We start from the raw sequence: 18,985 nt of genomic DNA on the forward strand, positions 1-18,985 counted from the left end.
ATCAGCTCCAGAGCAAAAGGATTCGCCTGTACCAGTAATGATCGCAACTCGCAGCGTAGGCTCTGCGTCAAACCATTTCCAGAGCTGTATGATGTCCGCGCTCATAGCAAGCGGAACGGAATTCCGCTTCTCTGGCCTGTTAAGTGTGAGAAGTAGAATCTCGGGTGTCGGAAACGAGACCAGACATCCTTGTACCGGTGGATGTTGCATATTTGGTGGTTTCTTTGAGTGCTGAGGCCCTTTGGAAGAGGAGCAGCTCGCAGTCTTTAAGCAGCCTTATAGGCGGTCCCACGTCGCCTGATCTTCCAGCCCTTGTGCCTCGGAGTGATTTCCGGCCGGTATCTTCGCTGATCCGGGCATTTCTCCACTTCCGACCTCGTGCAGTCTAGGTATGGGGCGAGGTAACCGTTGAGGTGCCTCCATATATATAAACTGCGCCATCCCCGATCCCTCAGGATCTGGAGTCCATTTCTTCACGTTTCTTTCAATACCCCCTCACAATGAGCACAACACAGCCTACCGCAGCATATCCATGGGTGAAACTTCCTCACCCGTACCTCACTACCTACAGAATCCACGTGGTTTCCGATTCCAACCCTCGAGTGCTTCAACTCAGACTCCATGACTCGCAAGTGCCTGGAGAGCCACTGCCGAAGACCTTGCACAATGATTCATTAACCTACACAGACATTTCTTTCGATGAGTCCGCAAAACAAATCCCGGATAATGACAATAGTCCTTGGGCACGCAGCCAGAGAGCTCCAGGGATTACTTTTCAATGGAGTGGTGCTGAAGCGCCTACTTTTGCTCAGATCTGGAATATTATCCATGCTACCTTTCTAACCCACCCCGATCGGGAGGTCCTTCGCTTGGACCTCAAGGGTACCGGTAAAGAGATTGTGCGTGAAGAATGCATTCGCACCGGGCTGGCAGTCGATTATCCATCTCCTCGGGTTCCTTTCGGCAACGAGAGCCAACCCTCTGGTGTTGACACTCTTATCTTGCTTCGGTCTTCGTTCTGGCAGGGCGCTGGTTCGCCCCTCGGACCACGACCGATCTGGGCAGTTGACCAAGGAACTCACGGCCTTCTCCGCGGATCTGGCAGTCAATATCCCCCGATGCCTAAGAACTACGAGGTTTCGATGAAATTCCCACAAGAGCGTATCTATGCCCGCCATCCCGTTCGCCCTACCAAGCCTACTCCAGGCTCGCTTGTCTATAGTCGCTATATCCCACATTTGGATAAGCACTTTTCGCTTATGGTGGTTGACTGGCAAAACGACGAGCATCTTGAGCGTTTTAACCGATGGCAAAATGACCCCCGCGTGGCCAAGGGCTGGAATGAGACAGGCACGCTTGACGAGCACCGCGAGTACTTGCGACGTCTACATGAAGACAAGCACACCTTGTGCCTGTTTGGGCGATTTGATGATTTTGCTTTCGGGTATTATGAGATCTACTGGGCCAAGGTATGTTCAATATCTCAACACTTACATTTCTTGATCTAGACTCTAACAACTGCTCTTCACATAAACAGGAGGATCACTACGGAGCACACTACGATGCTGGAGACTACGATCGTGGTCGCCATTCTCTAGTCGGGGAGCATAGCATCCGCGGTGCCGAGCGTGTGAACGCCTGGTGGTCAAGTTGTATCCATTACTGTTTCCTCGATGAGCCCCGAACTCAATGCGTGGTTGGAGAGCCAAAGGCCACTGGTGGCACTGTCCTCTCCTACGAGAACGCGCAGGGGCTTACTATCCAGAGCTATGTTGACCTGGGCCACAAACGTTCCGTCCATGTCTTTTGCAGCCGCGAGAAATGGTTCCAGCTTTGCCCGCTTTGGTGGGACGGGCGCGAGCGCCCGCTGGAAAGCGCAGACCGCGCAGCATGGAACGCGAAGCTGTAGAGTGCTGGGAAATCTACCTCGGAAGCGCATTCCGAGTCAGAATAATAATGTTCTTGTCGCACTATGAAATCCGCTTAACTACTCCAAACCTGTAGCTTTTGTTCTAAATGCAGTGGGGCATCAATTCGAGTCAGTGGATATGAAGATGAGTGGGTCCACAAAGATGCCTCCGCTCTCGTGGAGCATGGCCTTGGACTGTTATAACTTCGGAAGACACCTAACAAGGTAATGAATTTATAAAGCGCACAATAAAACACTGAATCTTTCATCCAGTAGTCCAGGCGCCTCAATTGATTGCAGACCAGAATGCAAAAGAATTTCCTCCCCTGTCCCCCTCCGGGGTGACGAAAATATTTCCTCCGCCAAGAGCACTAGCAAAAGCCACTCGGGGGTTGGAGTTGTTGCAACATCGCTATCAATCTAATCTAAATCAGATAATCTTCCGAGACACAACCCCATCACTAAAATTGCAAGCTGGATTACTCCGTGTCGACCACTCTCTATCACCCCAGTTGAGGCAACAGCCTCAATTGCACAGAGACCTGGAAAGACCGACACGATCTACCATCAATCAATATCCTTTATACGGTGTAGGTGTCCAACTGCTTGCGAGTGGAGCGGCAAACTTTTTTTTTTTTCTTTTAAAACGCTTCCCCTAGCTCGTTGTTGAGAAATTCCCATAAAAGCCCATTATCCTATGATATCCACATATATGAGACATGACTGTTAACTGGATTGATGGCTGTCTAATCAGATGATCAGATAATGACTTTGGAGTTCTCAGAGGCCCAGACCGACGTTGAGGTTTGCCTTATTTTCGCTAAGATCGACATGATACAAGCATATAACCGAAGTGCGCATTGGGGCTTCGCTCTTTATATTGGCTTCTTGGAGTCTAGACAGGCGCCAGTATTGCCGAGGCTGTGGATTCTGTGGATTGCATCCAAACTCCGTAGGCCTCCCCCGCTTTGCCTGTTACTACCCGCTGTTGAGCTCATGCAGCTGAGTGAGAACTGGTGAGGCCCAATGAGCGTAGTTCTGGATTTGAAGAGGTGAAGAACTTAATGCAGATCCGGTTTCGGGCCCCCCAAGGTTCAGTCCAGAGGCAGGACCTGACTCGAGAATGAGGTGTGGGATGAGAAGGGGCCTCAGCGCACTGCGCGGCATGAATCGCTTTTTGGGTCCCAATCCTCCTTATGTTTTCTTTTTTCCGGTGCGGGTCGTCTGTCATGGATGGATCCATATTATGGATTTGAGTGGGCTTTGATGATACCCATCCGTATCTGTAAAACAATACGCCGGGCGCTAACCACACGGTATTGGGTTAGTGTACCGTAAGTATTCCCGTATCAGATCATCTTTGTTATCAATCTGATAAGATACCGGTACCGACCGCCGAAATACACTTCTGTCTTTCACCTCGCAGGGCCCATTTTTTTAGCAGCCCACGTCTCGAAGGACACCGACACCCCACTACCCACTGAGGTACAAGGCTGGTGCACTCCATAGTACGGACTAAGCGAGCTCGTTCAAGAGTTCCATCCGCTTAGTGTCCCCTCCTTCGCTAGAATATACTGGATTGACTCATGCATGCTGCCTAGTGCGCCCTACAGGAACATTTGATCCACTTGACACCAGTATTAAGGAGTATCTCGCAGCGGGATTAATATAACGGAAGCTTCGCTACCGGTCTACCATCCGATGCTCTGCTCTCGGGCCGGTAGACCAGGCTGTCCAGGTCTCGCTTGAACTTCGGATGAGAACAGTGTTGTCGTATTCTTAAGATTACCATTCTGTTCTCCGTATATACCATGCCTCTTCTGTAACCTGCCGACGTCGCCGACAACAGGCGATATCGGTGACGGCCGCTAACTTCACACCTGGTCCAGGGAGGTGGAGGCGAATAGAATTTTTTTTTTTTTTTTTTTTTTTTTTTTCTTCTTCTTCTTCTTCTTTTGCTCCAGACTTTGGTTCGAAGTCGGATCAGATAACTTTGTCGTGTGCATGCAGTCTTCTGCAAGGTACAACGCACTACCCGTCAGTACTACTAGTAAACGCCGGCAAGAATTGGGGTGCGAACAGCGTTTCTAATACTAGTGAGGTGAGAGATATATTACATAGGGCGGCAAGAGCAGTCTGCTTCGTTTACTTAGATAAGACAACAGCTGTGGTAGGAACAACAAGCCTTGTAGGGGTAGGAAGGTGCGACTGCGGTTGGAAGCTTGGAAGGAACGGCCAAGCTTGTTGGCAGTTACGGTGCAGTGCCCGATCGCTCCTGCCTGATTAGTTTAGATGTATACGTACAAGTGTTTCAGGAAAGTGCACCTTCCCCCAAGGAAGGTGCTAGCCCGTCCCGTCTTCAGGCATGCGCCTTGGAGGCCTTAGAAGGGCAGGCAGCTTACATGTCTATACATAAGGTAGTACAGAGTAATATTCCTCGGGCTATCCCTTGCTTAATCGCTCCTGGCACATACAACTGCCTCATGGGCTTCTTCCCAATTGATTACACTTAAGTTAGCACTGCCTTATACCTAAACTACTCATTTAGGCCAACATCAGGATACCACATCAGAGTATAAGCGAAACCAGGCCTGGCCTCCTTTGTCTTAAGTTTAACTCTAAATATCTTATTCCTAAAGATATACAATCACCTTCCTGCTTAAGCCACAAACCGCCACATCCTCAGCGTCAACCTTGATGCGCCGCAACAGTGTCCCAGTCCGATCAAAGACATCTCCAGGGCAGCTCTAACAACACCCCATGAACTCTCCCTTGGAGGGCAGTATTAGTCCCAACGAGCAATCCTACGTCTGAATACGCCAAGATCCCTTAATGCAAAATCCTGTTTTAGTGTGCACGATGCATGCATAGAGCGTCCGGCCCCCATCTGGGTCCGAACTTGCCTCCATCCCCACGCTTTGTCACGAAGGATTTAGTCTGCTTGATGCTTATCGTAACGATGTTGAGGTTGAATAATGCGCCCTCAGCACCGGCTGCCATCTTGGTATTTCCGCTGTGCATGCCCCAACTTTATACGCCGTTGTCGAACTCAGGGAATAACAATTTGGCGTTGAAGCTATCGTGGACACAGTATCTAGAAAGACAACATCACTTCAAGTGATTAGAAAATTGTTGAGTGAGTTGAACAGATGGTCGTATTAACTAAGTTAATCTTCACCACTTGCATATGGAGGGTGGCCGGGCTCATCTGCACGATAAGAGAGCGGTATTTACCTGGATTCTTTGGAGAAACGTTTAGACTGCAACTATTGGAAGAGATATGGGAGTGAGCTTTATTCACCTATATATCTCTACCCAAAGTTTGATTTCCCCGGGGTCCAAGGTCAGCCTGAGGATGAAAGGGATTAGGGCTTGTCAGTGCCTAGCCTCTCAATATTTCCTTTGTATTCTTTACTTTGAGCATCTGGTCTCCTAATTGGCCTCTGTGTAAGTTGGCTGGATGGAAACTACTTGTCAGACGTGTCAGGCATGTGGTTGGCATATTGACATTACTAGCATCATTGATTACTGTATTTAAACCATCGGTAAGTCGGATGCTCTTGACATCTGCACATATCATATGCAATCACGACGGTGGCCTCTGGGTTCAGCATCCTAACACCGAATGCCATGCTGGGCTATGGCTACCGAGTGGAGCACTTCTGGTATAGCATTGAATAGTTCTCGCCTAAGGCTATTATCGTGGACAGTGGCTCGACAGATGGGGGTCCCTACAAACTCGGCCTGAATAAGATGACATATAGTCGCGAGTCCTATCTTCGTGATCTCACGCCTATTCTGCAGGCCTGCTTTTATAAAAAGATCCAGGTCCTAAGGGAAGGAGCAGTGAACCATCAGCCCATAAAACCAAGGTCTCCATCGCACCTGCCTCGCAGGCCAGACAATGGCAGTCTCACCCAGGAAAGAGCGATTTCCCAGAGGGAAGGTGCGACCTATCGTCCGCCCGCCCGCTCCAGGGCTCCAGCTCCAGTCTTCACCTTGCTCCAACAAGTATCTCAACACGTCTATAACTCGAATTCCAGATACTACCTTTTCAACCAGTTCTGCAGGCTGCTAGATTTTCACCGACTCATCTTCCTGTGCCAGTGTCCTGAGCAGCTGTTGATCACATGCTTCTCTGAACGCAAGGAGGATTCTCCATCACATTTTATATAGCGCCAGGCGATCAACACTGAACTCTAGGACTTCACTCTGAAACGTGCTGCGCAGCTTCTCGAACAATTCGACTCTTGTTTTTGTTGGCGGCAGCCAAGAAAGGGAAGGGTTGGGTTAATAACAACCCAGCCTTAATGATTAGGCAAAGAAACCAAAATGATATGTGCACATCATTATGCACCTCATGCAGGAAAAAAAATCATTGGAATCACGCCATGCTCACATAAAGGATCAGGTACTCGGGAACATATCCATCCACCCCAGCCCCGACAAGCTCCCAATATCCCACTGGTTATCAAATGACATATCTGGGTTCGAGTATGGAAGGATGTCGGGAAATAGGTCCGGTGCGATGTACTGCATTGGTATTCCGTTTCTGCCCTCGGGTGGCTCAAGGAGAACTGAGGGCCCCGCCTCGAGTGCATCAACGGTGACTGTAGTTGACGCGGACATGGACAGAATCTTCGAAACGGATTCTGCAAACTGCGTAATGCAAATGTTCGCTAGATCCCATCCGTCCTTTGCCGCAGCTTGCAGCTTCGTCCAAAATCGGTCAAGGTCTGTTCTGCATTTTTCTGCGACGACTGGTTCGCGGGATTCAACTGTGCAGCGGAGGAGAATTATAACGGTTAGAATGAGGTGGTGGGCGGTGTCTGCGATATTATTACATCAGTATGGGGACAGTATTAGTTGTTGATATACGTACAGGGGAGCCAGTATTCTTGGAACTGCGCCTTTGTGAGAGCGCAGAAGAAATTTACGATGTCTTGAGCTGATCTGCGCAATTGACCAAGGTAATATGCCATATTTTGTTTGCGCTCCGTGTCTGTTGATACTGCCGCGGCCTACAAACCGTCAATACTGTTCCAGACTGGGGCGAAGATATACATACGTGCAATGTTATCCGTTTAAGTAGTAACCTGATAGAGAGATAGCCCAGACGCAAGTTGCTGCAACCCGGGATCCTTCGTTTATCACCATCTCGGGGTCGCGCTTCATCAGGGAGGCAATCATCCCACGCATCTAGATCAGACTCCAAACGGCGGATCTGTTTCCAGATATCATCTTGGTCGATCGTCAAATTATATGCAAGCGGAAGGATGTCTCCGAGAATTATGGTTAGACGACATAGGCTCGAGAAGCAATTATAAGCTATGGTATGCCGCTCCGAGTGATGCGATGATGTGACAAAGTCATGAACGGCAGGGACCGGGACATCATATTGATCCTTGCGGATCATCGGTGGCGTACCATGCGCAAAACTTGACCTGAAAAGCAGGATCAGTACTTGAAGAAAGAAGAAGGGAATGATATTACCAGTAATCGTGTATTAATACAGCCCACCAGAGACGCCTTCGTAGATCTCTCTCGATAACCGGGCGTTTCCAGCCCGTCGGATTGCGATTCAACCCCAGGCTCAACGCTAGCGAGACCGCACGTCCTGTGTTGATTGTATTTTGAGCAACGGAGCAAATGGGACGCCCTGCCATGTCTAAAACAACTCCATAAAGCGTGGATAAGCCTGGGACAAGAAAATCTTGCTGCAGCGCTTCGACAGCTAGGTTCCACAGGAAGAAGGAATCCGGCCGCGGCAGCTTCTTGAGAGTGGGCGAAAAGTCCCACAGAATCTGTGCCACGGCAAAAAAGTCACAAGTAAGGGTTGGCGAAACCTTGTTGCTGCGATACAATTGAGTGAACGAATCTTGATCGAATACCGGAAATGCCGGGTGAATGTGCTCGAAGTATCTTGACCAGCGTTAGCCAGGGCACACAAACCATGTGAGAAGCTTTCCACGAAGCTTTTTGAGGACGCACAAGTCAAATAATTCATTTGCAGAGGGCTTTAGGATCTGCATAAGGATCTCCACCTGTTGTTTCCCTGGGTTCTCGGCCATTGCGAGCCCTTCTCTCTGTCGGGGGACATTCATGTACACCATGGGATTATTCGTTGGTGCCTGGGAGGACGTATATCTCTCTAGGATTCGAATATCCTCCGAAATCACCGGATTAGCTACCATAGAGAGGACTGGCTTGGAGGGATCCTGGTTTGGACCACCGTGATAATGCGGCCCAACCCGATCTTGTCCCGCCTCTTCATCTATAGTGGACGAATCCGGCTCAGGTCTGGGTAATGGGCTTTGCACAACTGTTCGTTGATCGACATTGCGTCTCGCAGCACGCTCTGACGCAGACCGACTCTTCTGCAGCGGGCTGGAGGTAAATTCGCAGGGAGCTTCCTGAAGGCTGCATAGCACGCAAGGGCGATCCGGCGCACCACCCGTGCACCGCCGCTTAAATCGGCGGCATCTGTCGCACGCTGGGAACTTGTGGGAGCGGTATGGACGACGCTGGGTCATATTCAAATCCTCTTCTGTTGCAGGGCGTCCATACATAGGTGCAAGGAGTGAGAGCGTGCATATCAGCCTTACCAGGTTCGATAGCGGAGAAGCACCGCTAGTTTGGGTTGCCCGTCGGGAAAGTGATTAGCTCCATTCCCAATGTGGCCCCGGCAGCAACCAGGTAGGAAGTACCACCTAGGCAGAATAGTTATCGGAGTAGTCTGAGATGGCCCGTTGTAATAGCAGGGGGGACCATGGGATGTCGTGAATATTATTATTACTCTTGTTTGTGACTTCTCCGGCCAAATAGAGGTCTGTTCTGGTCTATACCCGATTAGGCAACCAAAGAGCTTCCCTGGTCGCGTCGCAACGCGTCGTCGTCTCAATGATTATTTCTTCAACTTACCTTGCTTTCGCTCACTACGACTCTTACGAAGATTTTGCGACGCGAAATTGAATAGAATGGCCCCCAAGGAAGATGGAATTCCCGAAATCCCCGACGAGCCGCCTGCTGAGACAGATCTCTACGGGATCCTAGGCGTCAAGGAAGATGCCACCCCAGAGCAGATCAAGTCAGCTTACAGGAAACTTGCGTTAAGACATCATCCTGGTACTTATTCTTGAGCTCCTGATTTATGTACTTGTACGCTCCCGAGCTAACGAAGCCAAAGACAAGGCCCGAGAAGACGCCCGAGAAGAGGCCAACCAACAGTTTCAGAAGATTGCGTTCGCCTATGCAATCTTGTCCGATACCCGACGACGACAGCGCTTCGATCTGACTGGTAGCACCGCCGAGGCTGTTGATCTGGACGATGCCTTTGACTGGGTGGACTTCTACCGGGAACAATTCTCGAATGCGATTGACACGAACGCCCTCGAGAAATTTAAGGAGGAATACCAGGGATCAGAGGAAGAGGAACGGGATCTGCTTGCTGCCTTTGAAAATCATGAAGGTGATTTAGATAAGATCTACGAGTCGGTGATGCTTTGCAATGTTCTAGACGACGACGACCGCTTCCGTACCATCATAGACAAGGCCATTGAGTCGGGGAGAGTCCAGGGATACAAGGCTTATACGGAAGAGCCAGAGAAGAAGCGGGGACAACGACTAAAGCGTGCACAGAAAGAGGCAAAAGAGGCAGAAAAGCTAGCGAAGAAGCTGGAGAAGGAGAAGGAGGGGAGCAACGCAAAAGCGGGGGGGCGAAGGAGCAACAAAGGCAGTGCGCCGGGGAACAATAATGATTTGGCTGCCCTCATTCAGCAGCGACAAGCGTCTCGCGCGGACTCGTTCTTTGACCGGCTAGAAGCGAAGTACAACCCTTCTGGGAAAAAGCGAGTGGCGATGGACGAGCCACCAGAGGAGGCGTTTGAAGCTACTGCTGCGCGGCGGAGCTCGAAGAAAACAAAATCCAAGACAAAGGCATAGAGGAGCTTGGATATGAAAGTGGATTGATCCATAGTCTATTATTGTATTTATTGGGTATCGGGGCGTTGTGGGAGTTATCATCATCGCATCCGCGCTGTCCAGAGTCGCAAGTCTTCGTAGAATCCCATGATTTGTCTTGCTTGGCCTTTGCCTTGATGGGAAATTTGGTTCTTTTACTGGTGATTCAAATAGCTCAAATGATTGCCGTCCCAAGTCTGGTTCACCACAGCCACACAGAAGCATCACACGACAGAAGAACCACGCCGGGACCGTCGCCGTCAGTGACTCAGTAATGAGCTCCTAGTGCTGCCTGATTGGAGATCTCCTGTGCGTCATTCCTAATGCATTTCAACTATTGATCGGCTAGGGAAGGGAGCTGCAGTGTCACCCTCTGTCCAACAGCTGAGGCCACCTTGTCGCGTCCCTTGAGCTGATCTGCTCGAGCTAACGAGAAACTGCAAGGGAGATGGAGCAGGTGTGGACGGGCTTGCTGAATGATTGTGGCCTGTTTGGCTTTATACCCCGCATGCCGAGGATTGCAACTCGAAAGGCTATCCATTCTGTCCATTGTGATTCCTCATGGGAACTTCACATCCCCCGCGATGATTTAACTTGATCTAATCCCACCTGGAGGACGACTGCTTTACTCCCCGCTCTCACAGCCCCGCCAAATAGCTTCCAAGTCCCCCGGCCCCGTCGTCCTTCCCCGGAAATCACCTTCCTTGCGTTCTGCCCCGTCGTCCGAGAGAAAATACTCGGAATTGCACAGTGTGATTCTCGCTGTGATTGGCAGGGAATCTTCTTTTACCGCGGTATTGGGCGGGCTGCATTCACAGCGTCACCGCTGGCTCCGCTGGACCACTCGTTATCCGAGGGTGAAGGAACGAGGAATGCTAAGCCCGAGAGAAACCACTGAACAAAGAAGATCCCGATCCTGAAAGCCATCCGCGGCGAACCAAGGCCGCCTTCCCACCGGTCTAGATCTTCAAGGCTTCACCATTTACACGTGGAGACGGCCTCCCGAAACCCTCCTTCAGCTCTGAGCTCCAGTTTTACTAGCTGCAGCCTAGCTGCTTGCCCAGCCTTGGGCATATATCAATATCCATTGCCCCCCCCCACCTATATCCGATAAATCGTCCAAATCCTAGGTAAAGAAGAAAAAAAAATCCCCCCCCTTATCTCTACAACTGAAGCGCAAAGTTCCAGTGGAACTAACTGTCGCCGTCCAGATAGCTCTCCACATTGGGCACCTCTTTCGCTGAGAGGACGGTTCTCCACACGCTCGTCAACAGCCGTGGGCGGCGCCACCCACAAGAATGTCTTCGCATCGCAGACCCGGCGGGCTGGCCGCTGCGCTCGAAGAAGAACGTCTTGAGCTTGCTGCTGAGCTTCGAAATTCGGCCACAAATCGCCCAACTACGACCTACGCACCTCCGAGACGAAGTATACTCGACACCGCCACCGGTCCCTCTCCCGGTTTCGTCGCCCCACGGCATGGTTCCATTGCGGGCATCGGTGTTGGTGTGACTCCGCCCGCTGGTCGCGGCTACCAAGATTCTCCCCCTACTTCACCAGCCGTGGCACCGACAATGAATAACGATTCCAACGAAACCCCCTCTTCTTCAGCCTCTTCAGCCTCTTCTACACCATCAACTACGCCAGTAACAACTCCCAAAACGCCCTACACGAGTTTGAAAACCGCTCCTCCCCCGCTCAAACGTCCGGATCCGCCGGCCTCGAATGACAAGGAGAAGAGCGGTGATAGAAAGGCAGGCTCTCCCGAGGCTAGGCGACCAAGTATCCGTTGGGATTCCGGTGTCGATATGCCGCCTAGTGCTAATGGAAGGCGATTCGGCCCGCCGCAGGAGAAGGCTCCCCGGGCGCTTCCGGGCAAGAATGCGATGGCCGCAGTGATGTCAGGGTTCGATCTCAAGGTCGGACTGCCGAGTTTCAGCAGAGGACGGGATTCCAGTCGAAGTGCCACGAAGAGGGGTACTTCCTTAGACTCGCACCTTCCCACACTGGGGAGGAGGGCGCAGTCCGGCTCGCCAGCGCGCCGCTTGCCAAACTCCAATCTTCGCACTGCGGTATCTGATGCCCCCAAGTCCCAGACCGATAAGACAAAAGAAAGTAAAGTTGAAAAATCAGACGAAAAGCTTCTTCGCCCCCCTGCGATTCGCAACGGATCTTCGGAAGGTGACGTCAAAGGCTCCGCGTCTGGAGATGAGCGCTTGTACGACAGTGACAATAACGCGTCTGATTCTAGCGAGGAAGAAGACGAGCTGTCTTCGAGTGACGACGAAGTTGGTTCTGAGGATAACAGTGAAGACGTGAAGCGTGGTCGAAGGAAGGAAGCTGAACCGGATTCTTCCAGTTCAGGCGAAACCTCAGAAGAGTCAAAACCTGCTTCGGATGAGACTGGTATGTAACTTGATTCCTATTTGTGCTCCGAAGTCTTGCATTTTGATGTGCACCGAGTTACCAGTAAGAGTTGCTGACAGACAATATACAGACGGTGAGGAAACCAAACCTCAAGGCCCAGAGTTGATTCATTCCTCAAAGACCGGACCGATGCCGAAAACCCCAGAGGTTCAGCCGCATACGAGTTTCGATTCACCTTCAGTACTTAACACGCCATTTGGCTCCGATGATGAAGCAGAATTATCCGATATCAAACGCGCTCAGAAACTCAGCATCCAGATGTCTAGCGTTGATAATTCAGTTCGCAACCGATCCATCCGAACCATCATCCGCGGGGATTATACCAACATGCAGGAGGATGGCGAGGGCGGCCGAGGGCGGCAACGCAAGTATCTAGTGACGACGGATCTCAGTGAGGAGTCTGTCTACGCTCTAGAATGGACGATTGGGACAATATTACGAGATGGAGACACCATGTTCGCCGTTTTTGCTATGCACGAGGAAACAGGGACCCAAATTGGAGAAGGTGCCAAAGCAACACAAGACGTTGCTGCTGTGGTGGGCTCCCAAACAGCCGAGACGGCTCGGAAAACAGAAAACGAATCCTCTAATCCCAATATATCCCGTGCGATCCTCAACCGCCTGGGCTCGGGAACTGATAGCAGGCCTGGATCTGCTGATTCACGTGGAATGTCCAAGGCAGAAGCCGAACGCTCGCATGCAGTCCATCTCATTTCTCAAACCTGTGTTCGACTTCTGCGAAAGACCTTATTACAGGTCCGAATTGCTGTTGAAGTAATCCATTGCAAGAGTCCCAAGCATATGATCACAGAGGCTGTATGTTCATTCTCTTTCACACTCTAACACTAATTGAAAACTTTGCTAACTTCGTGTTATAGATTGATGGGCTGGAACCCACACTCGTGATTGTTGGGGCTAGGGGGCGAAGTGCGCTGAAAGGGTAAGTCTTCGTTTTTGCCAAGATAAACGCAGTGAGGAAGTAGCTAATGCATGTTGGTAGTGTACTCCTTGGATCATTCTCAAACTATCTTGTTACGCATTCATCTGTTCCGGTTATGGTGGCGCGGAAGAAACTCAAGAAAAAGGCCAAGAACAAGACCAATGTGCGTTTCTCGAACAACCTGACGGCACCAAAGAAGTTGGCATCGGCAAGAATAGATTAGTAAATTATTATTTTACGTTTTTTTTTTTTCTGTTGCCCGCATGCTAGCGAAATACCTTGATGAGTTGATGATGATCTGGCAGGCGCATAAATTGGACCGGGAAGGCTATGTTGATTTGTTTTATTAATGGCTCTTTAATTTGCATTCTGAATGTGTATAACTATGCTATTACCTTAATGACAACGAGAATGATGAGACGAATGGAATAATTTATTGGGACGGTTTTGTAGCTCGCTCTGCTACTGTATGATGACACATCACGTGGCCCCCGTGCTCTCCGCCAAATCGACAGAACAACGAGCGGGTCGAACTTCCCCGAACGTTGACGGACGGCATCAAGAGCTCCCTCCTGCTCCTCACTGCGGCCCTTCTCCTTCTACTTTCTTACTCTCTTGGTTTTATCGTTTTCCCACCGGTGTTTTCCTCCGGTTTTCTCAACCATGGCGGATTTCATCGACCCGCGAATGTCCTCCGTCCAGCCTCGCATCCGCTACAATACAATCGGAGGCATCAACGGTCCTCTTGTTGTCCTCGACAATGTCAGTATCTTCCTATTATGAAGCCTTTTCTTTCCTTCAGCTTCTCCCATAGTTGTGTGCCATGATCATCAGCCTAACCACCTGCTCAACTAGGTCAAATTCCCCAGCTTCAACGAGATCGTCTCCCTGACGCTCCCCGATGGAACTGAGCGGTCGGGACAAGTTTTGGAAGCTAGAGGTATGCTCTCGAGGCTATTAAGCAGACAGCTTTATGTGTATCAAGCTTCGATGGCTGACTCTGGCTCTTGTGAACAGGAAACCGAGCTATCGTCCAGGTGCGCTATACGACAATCGCAGCGGTTGAGCTTCCTATTCTTGACGGGTTACTAACTTACGAGCTGCGATATAACTAGGTGTTTGAGGGCACTTCAGGCATCGATGTCAAGAAGGTATAATATACCATTTTCGTTCTAGTGCTAGGGTGCTCGAGAAAGTGATAACGCTGACGTCGACTCTCGTAGACCAAAGTCGAATTCACCAACCACAGCTTGAAGCTTGGTGTGTCCGAGGACATGCTTGGTCGTGTGTTCGATGGCTCTGGTCGTGCCATTGATAAGGGTCCTAAGGTGCTGGCGGAGGACTACCTGGACATCAACGGTCAACCGATTAACCCCTACTCGAGAGTATGCCCTTCTAACACCGGGATGCTACAAGCGGATAGTGCTGACGGAATTTCATATAGGTGTACCCAGAAGAGATGATTTCTACGGGTATCTCCGCCATTGATACCATGAACTCAATTGCCCGTGGACAAAAGATTCCCATCTTCTCAGCCTCCGGTCTCCCTCACAACGAAATTGCTGCTCAGATTTGTCGCCAGGCTGGTCTGGTTAACAAGCCGACCAAGGATGTCCACGACGGCCACGAAGAGAACTTCTCCATTGTCTTCGCCGCTATGGGTGTTAACATGGAAACCAGCCGTTTCTTCACACGTGATTTCGAGGAGAACGGTAGTATGGAGAGGGTCACCCTCTTCCTGAACTTGGCCAATGACCCAACGTAAGCCCAGCTTCCGTTTATCTGTCCGTAGTTTTCAGAATGACTGACCAAATATCACAGGATCGAACGTATCATCACTCCTCGTCTAGCATTGACTACAGCCGAATACTACGCTTACCAACTAGAAAAGCACGTTCTGGTTATCATGACTGATTTGTCGGCCTACTGTGACGCTCTGCGTGAAGTCTCAGCTGCCAGAGAAGAAGTGCCTGGTCGTCGTGGTTACCCCGGTTACATGTATACTGATTTGTCGACCATCTACGAGCGTGCTGGACGAGTGCAAGGCCGCAATGGCTCTATCACCCAGATTCCCATCCTGACCATGCCTAACGACGGTATGTACCCTTAGCTGCGCAAACTTCATGTGCGTCGCCATGCATCTACTAAACTTTTGGTATAGATATCACACATCCTATCCCTGATTTGACGGGGTACATTACCGAGGGCCAAATTTTCATTGACCGTCAACTGTACAACAAGGGTGTTTACCCTCCGATTAACGTTCTGCCATCCCTATCCCGTCTGATGAAGTCAGCTATTGGCAAGGGCCGTACTCGTGACGACCACTCTGATGTGTCCAACCAGCTGTACGCCAAGTACGCCATTGGACGAGATGCCGGTTAGTGATATCTTGCACTTGGTACACGCAGTAACTAACCTAGTTTTACCAAATAGCTGCCATGAAAGCCGTCGTCGGAGAAGAAGCTCTCTCCTCTGAAGACAAGCTGTCCCTCGAGTTCCTCGACAAATTTGAACGTACCTTCATTAACCAGTCCGCCTACGAATCGCGCTCCATCTTTGAATCTCTCGATATCGCCTGGAACCTCCTGCGCATCTACCCTCCACACCTCCTCAACCGTATCCCCAAGCGCGTCCTCGACGAGTTCTACGCCCGCTCAGGGCGCAAGATTCCTAACAAGGACACGCGGGACAACTCTGCCCCTGAGCAAGCACAGACTAAGAACGCGGATCTGATTGAGACCTAGCTGAATTGTGGCTGTAAATATCTTGCTTTTGCGTCCCGTCCCTGCCTATCTATCAATATTATCTACTTCTCCATCTATACATCGAGCATTCTGCTAGAATCCCTGCAGATGAAATGGCCTGCCCAACTGACTGACTTTCCATGTTTGGCGCTCCATTACGATTGCCATGATGATACTTCCTATCTCTGTTACTTTTTGGTGTCGTTGTCATTTTTGCGTCTTGAAGTTTGTTCTGTACTACGGACATCTAGCTGCATATATACTTCAGTATATTCATTTCACTTCCGTAGCCAAGGTCTGACATTCATCTACATGGGGGGCTTTGAAAACTAGTACTGTTAGTAAGTCTAGAATATACCTGAAAAGTGCCATAGCTATTCATAGCATGTGCATGCCGGGAAAAAAAGAAAAAGAAAAAAAAGGAAAGGAAAAGAAAGAGAAAGTAATAAACAAAATTCGTAATCACCATATCTCTATCAAATCACCGAAATCGCTTTTGAAAGTATTATCTAGAAAATCGGAAAGAAAAACAGAAGATTGACGGTTCCTAAGTAACCCCAGACGGGAACCCAACCACTGCTACGTCGTATGGTTTCCTTTGGTTATGTACTACAGCATCGCTTAGAATCGCAGGTCCCAGTCAATCATGGGGCCAAGCTTAGGGAGGGATTCGGCAACACTTTCCACGTCCTTATCTCCTCTACCGCTAACAGTAAGAACGATGTCCTTGCCCTTGCCCATGGTCTTTGCGAGCTCAATGGCACCCCAGACGGCGTGTGATGACTCAAGAGCAGGAATGATACCCTCTGTCTGGGCCAGCGTACGGAAGCCAGAGAGGGCCTGGGCGTCAGTGGCGGAGATGAAGTGCGCGCGGCTGCTGTCCTTCCAGCTGCTCAGCTCAGGGCCAACACCCGGGTAGTCAAGACCAGCGGAGATGGAGTGCGTTTCGGAGATCTGGCCGTGTTCGTTTTGTAGAACGTAGGTGCGGACTCCGTGTAATACACCCTTGCTGCCACCTGACAGGGTGGCGGAGTGACGATCTGTCTCGACGCCGTCGCCGCCGGCTTCGACACCGAGGAGCTTGACGCTAGTGTCTTTGGAGAATGGGTAGAAGCTGCCCACTGCGTTACTGCCGCCGCCGACACAGGCAACAACGGCGTCGGGGAGCTTGCCGATTTGTTCTTGCAGTTGCTGCTTGGTCTCGTCTCCGATGACGGACTGGAACGTGCGGACAATCGTTGGGAATGGATGTGGGCCGATGGCAGAGCCGATGATGTAGTGGGTTGTGTCAAGGTCAACCACCCAGGCACGGAGAGCCTCGTTGACAGCGTCGCGGAGGGTTCGGCTGCCTGCTTCGACGGCGACCACGGACGCACCTAGAAGCTTAATGCGGAAAACGTTCAGGGCCTGGCGGCGCACATCCTCGGCACCCATGTAGATAACACACTTCATGCCGAACTTGGCGCAGACAGTAGCGGTGGCGACACCGTGTTGACCAGCTCCAGTCTCAGCAATGATTCTAGTCTTCCCAAGTCTCTTCGCAAGAAGAATTTGGCCTAGAGCGTTGTTGATTTTGTGACTACCGGTGTGGTTAAGATCCTCACGCTTCAACCAGATGTTCGAACCTCCAACTCTCTCAGTGAGGTGTTGTGCCAGGTGAAGTGTACTGGGCCGTCCCATGTAGGGGTAGTATGAACGGTACTCCTCCCAAAAGGATGGGTCGTTAAGAGCATGGTTGAAGCCTCGCTCCAATTCGGCCAAGCAGTCCATAAGGGACTCGGGAACATACTGTCCACCGAACTCGCCGAAACGGGCGGGCAATGCATCAGCGCTTCCAGTACCACTCAGTGCCTTGAGTTGATCACCAAGACCAGGGCCCGCAGGTGTATCCTCGTCTGTAATAACATCGGTGGGTTGCGATCCCTGAAGAGGCTCAACCCTCAAAACAGGCTCCAATACATTGACCTCGCGAGTCAGCGTGCCCTGGGTATCTCTTTCTAATCTGCGACCAGTAACACTAGTGAGATATTCCTCGGCCTTTAGGGCCGCTTGGCCAGCAGGTGCTTGGCCCAAAATAGTGATAATCTGACTGCCAATGACAACACCCTCGGACATTTCCTGGACAGAGAGGAAGTGCTCGCGGGTACTCACACCGAATCCCAAAGCGGTAGGGACATTTCCAGACCACTTGTGCACACGGGAAAGCAGTTCCGGAAGATTCGAGCTAAGCTTTCCTGTAGCACCAGTCACACCCATTCTAGAGACAACATAGATGAAGGAATCGGCGATCTTGCAGAGGAGCTTCATGCGGGACTCGGATGTGGCAGGGGCGATGAGTGGGACATATGAAAGACTATCACAACAAGGTTAGCACAGTCCACTTCCAAAGAATAGACCGAGGCAGAAAGAAGCTGCCAAACCCGCAAATGATTAACATACCCTGTGCTAGTACAAAGGTCTCTGAACCGAACGGCCTCCTCCGGAGGAAGATCGACCATGATAAAACCATTGACGCCAGCATCCTTACAATCCCTAAGCATACGCTCCTCGCCATAACGCAGCATTGGGTTATAGTATCCCATCAGCATGATGGGGGCTCTGAGGCCGCGGTTTCGAGCAGAGCGGACCATTTCCAATACAGTGGTAACAGTGACTCCATTCTCAAGTGCCTTCGTGTTGGCCGTTTGGATAGTCGGCCCATCGGCAATAGGATCTGTGAATGGGACCCCAAGTTCGATGATATCTGTACAGTGGGTAGACATTGTGAGTGTCTGGTTTAAAAGCAAGGGGGGAAAGAATTGCAGTAGGTGCGGGACAATGAGTGAGTCAATTGAGGATTCCGAGGGAAATAATCACATACCAGCACCTCCATTTTCCAACCCGAGAATAATATCTACAGACTCTTCAATGGTAGGATATCCAGCAGTAATGTAGGCGACCAAAGCAGCACGCTTTTCCTGCTTAACCCTGGCGAAGGTGTTTTTGATATGCTCCATGATGGAAGGC

At 50.5% G+C, this 18,985-nt stretch overlaps 7 protein-coding genes across 7 annotated transcripts; 5 read left to right on the forward strand and 2 right to left on the reverse strand.

Moving 5' to 3' along the window:
• Positions 1 to 500: 500 nt before the first annotated feature.
• Positions 501 to 1,909, forward strand: ASPVEDRAFT_28268 (GNAT family N-acetyltransferase; the record flags this gene model as incomplete). Its single annotated transcript, XM_040810092.1, has 2 exons — positions 501 to 1,469; positions 1,538 to 1,909. 2 exons carry the CDS (start codon positions 501 to 503, stop codon positions 1,907 to 1,909), a joined length of 1,341 nt encoding a protein of 446 aa, XP_040667370.1.
• Positions 1,910 to 5,346: 3,437 nt separating this feature from the next.
• ASPVEDRAFT_644068 (uncharacterized protein) lies at positions 5,347 to 6,173 on the forward strand. Its single transcript, XM_040815726.1, has one exon. It carries the CDS (start codon positions 5,663 to 5,665, stop codon positions 6,083 to 6,085), a length of 423 nt encoding a protein of 140 aa, XP_040667371.1. The 5' UTR covers positions 5,347 to 5,662; the 3' UTR covers positions 6,086 to 6,173.
• A 143-nt stretch (positions 6,174 to 6,316) lies between these two features.
• Positions 6,317 to 8,442, reverse strand: ASPVEDRAFT_83140 (Zn(II)2Cys6 transcription factor; the record flags this gene model as incomplete). Its single annotated transcript, XM_040817322.1, has 5 exons — positions 6,317 to 6,738; positions 6,792 to 6,930; positions 6,978 to 7,353; positions 7,403 to 7,831; positions 7,901 to 8,442. The coding sequence occupies 5 exons, from the start codon at positions 8,440 to 8,442 to the stop codon at positions 6,317 to 6,319; spliced, it is 1,908 nt and encodes a 635-aa protein (XP_040667372.1).
• A 444-nt stretch (positions 8,443 to 8,886) lies between these two features.
• Positions 8,887 to 9,850, forward strand: ASPVEDRAFT_52530 (DnaJ domain protein; the record flags this gene model as incomplete). Its single annotated transcript, XM_040814649.1, has 2 exons — positions 8,887 to 9,034; positions 9,096 to 9,850. 2 exons carry the CDS (start codon positions 8,887 to 8,889, stop codon positions 9,848 to 9,850), a joined length of 903 nt encoding a protein of 300 aa, XP_040667373.1.
• A 1,119-nt stretch (positions 9,851 to 10,969) lies between these two features.
• ASPVEDRAFT_191795 (universal stress protein family domain protein) lies at positions 10,970 to 13,561 on the forward strand. The gene is made up of 4 exons (XM_040809095.1): positions 10,970 to 12,271; positions 12,363 to 13,108; positions 13,171 to 13,232; positions 13,293 to 13,561. Exons 1-4 carry the CDS (start codon positions 11,167 to 11,169, stop codon positions 13,453 to 13,455), a joined length of 2,076 nt encoding a protein of 691 aa, XP_040667374.1. The 5' UTR covers positions 10,970 to 11,166; the 3' UTR covers positions 13,456 to 13,561.
• A 334-nt stretch (positions 13,562 to 13,895) lies between these two features.
• ASPVEDRAFT_131212 (H(+)-transporting V1 sector ATPase subunit B) lies at positions 13,896 to 15,979 on the forward strand (the record flags this gene model as incomplete). The annotated part of the gene is made up of 9 exons (XM_040806795.1): positions 13,896 to 13,994; positions 14,088 to 14,172; positions 14,250 to 14,269; positions 14,348 to 14,383; positions 14,456 to 14,617; positions 14,677 to 14,993; positions 15,054 to 15,328; positions 15,394 to 15,612; positions 15,669 to 15,979. 9 exons carry the CDS (start codon positions 13,896 to 13,898, stop codon positions 15,977 to 15,979), a joined length of 1,524 nt encoding a protein of 507 aa, XP_040667375.1.
• A 621-nt stretch (positions 15,980 to 16,600) lies between these two features.
• trpB (tryptophan synthase TRP5) lies at positions 16,601 to 18,975 on the reverse strand (the record flags this gene model as incomplete). Its single annotated transcript, XM_040806639.1, has 3 exons — positions 16,601 to 18,332; positions 18,419 to 18,722; positions 18,840 to 18,975. 3 exons carry the CDS (start codon positions 18,973 to 18,975, stop codon positions 16,601 to 16,603), a joined length of 2,172 nt encoding a protein of 723 aa, XP_040667376.1.
• Positions 18,976 to 18,985: the final 10 nt, after the last annotated feature.

Source organism: Aspergillus versicolor (assembly GCF_001890125.1).
Source record: "Aspergillus versicolor CBS 583.65 unplaced genomic scaffold ASPVEscaffold_4, whole genome shotgun sequence".
NCBI classification, from domain to species: Eukaryota; Fungi; Ascomycota; class Eurotiomycetes; order Eurotiales; family Aspergillaceae; genus Aspergillus; species Aspergillus versicolor.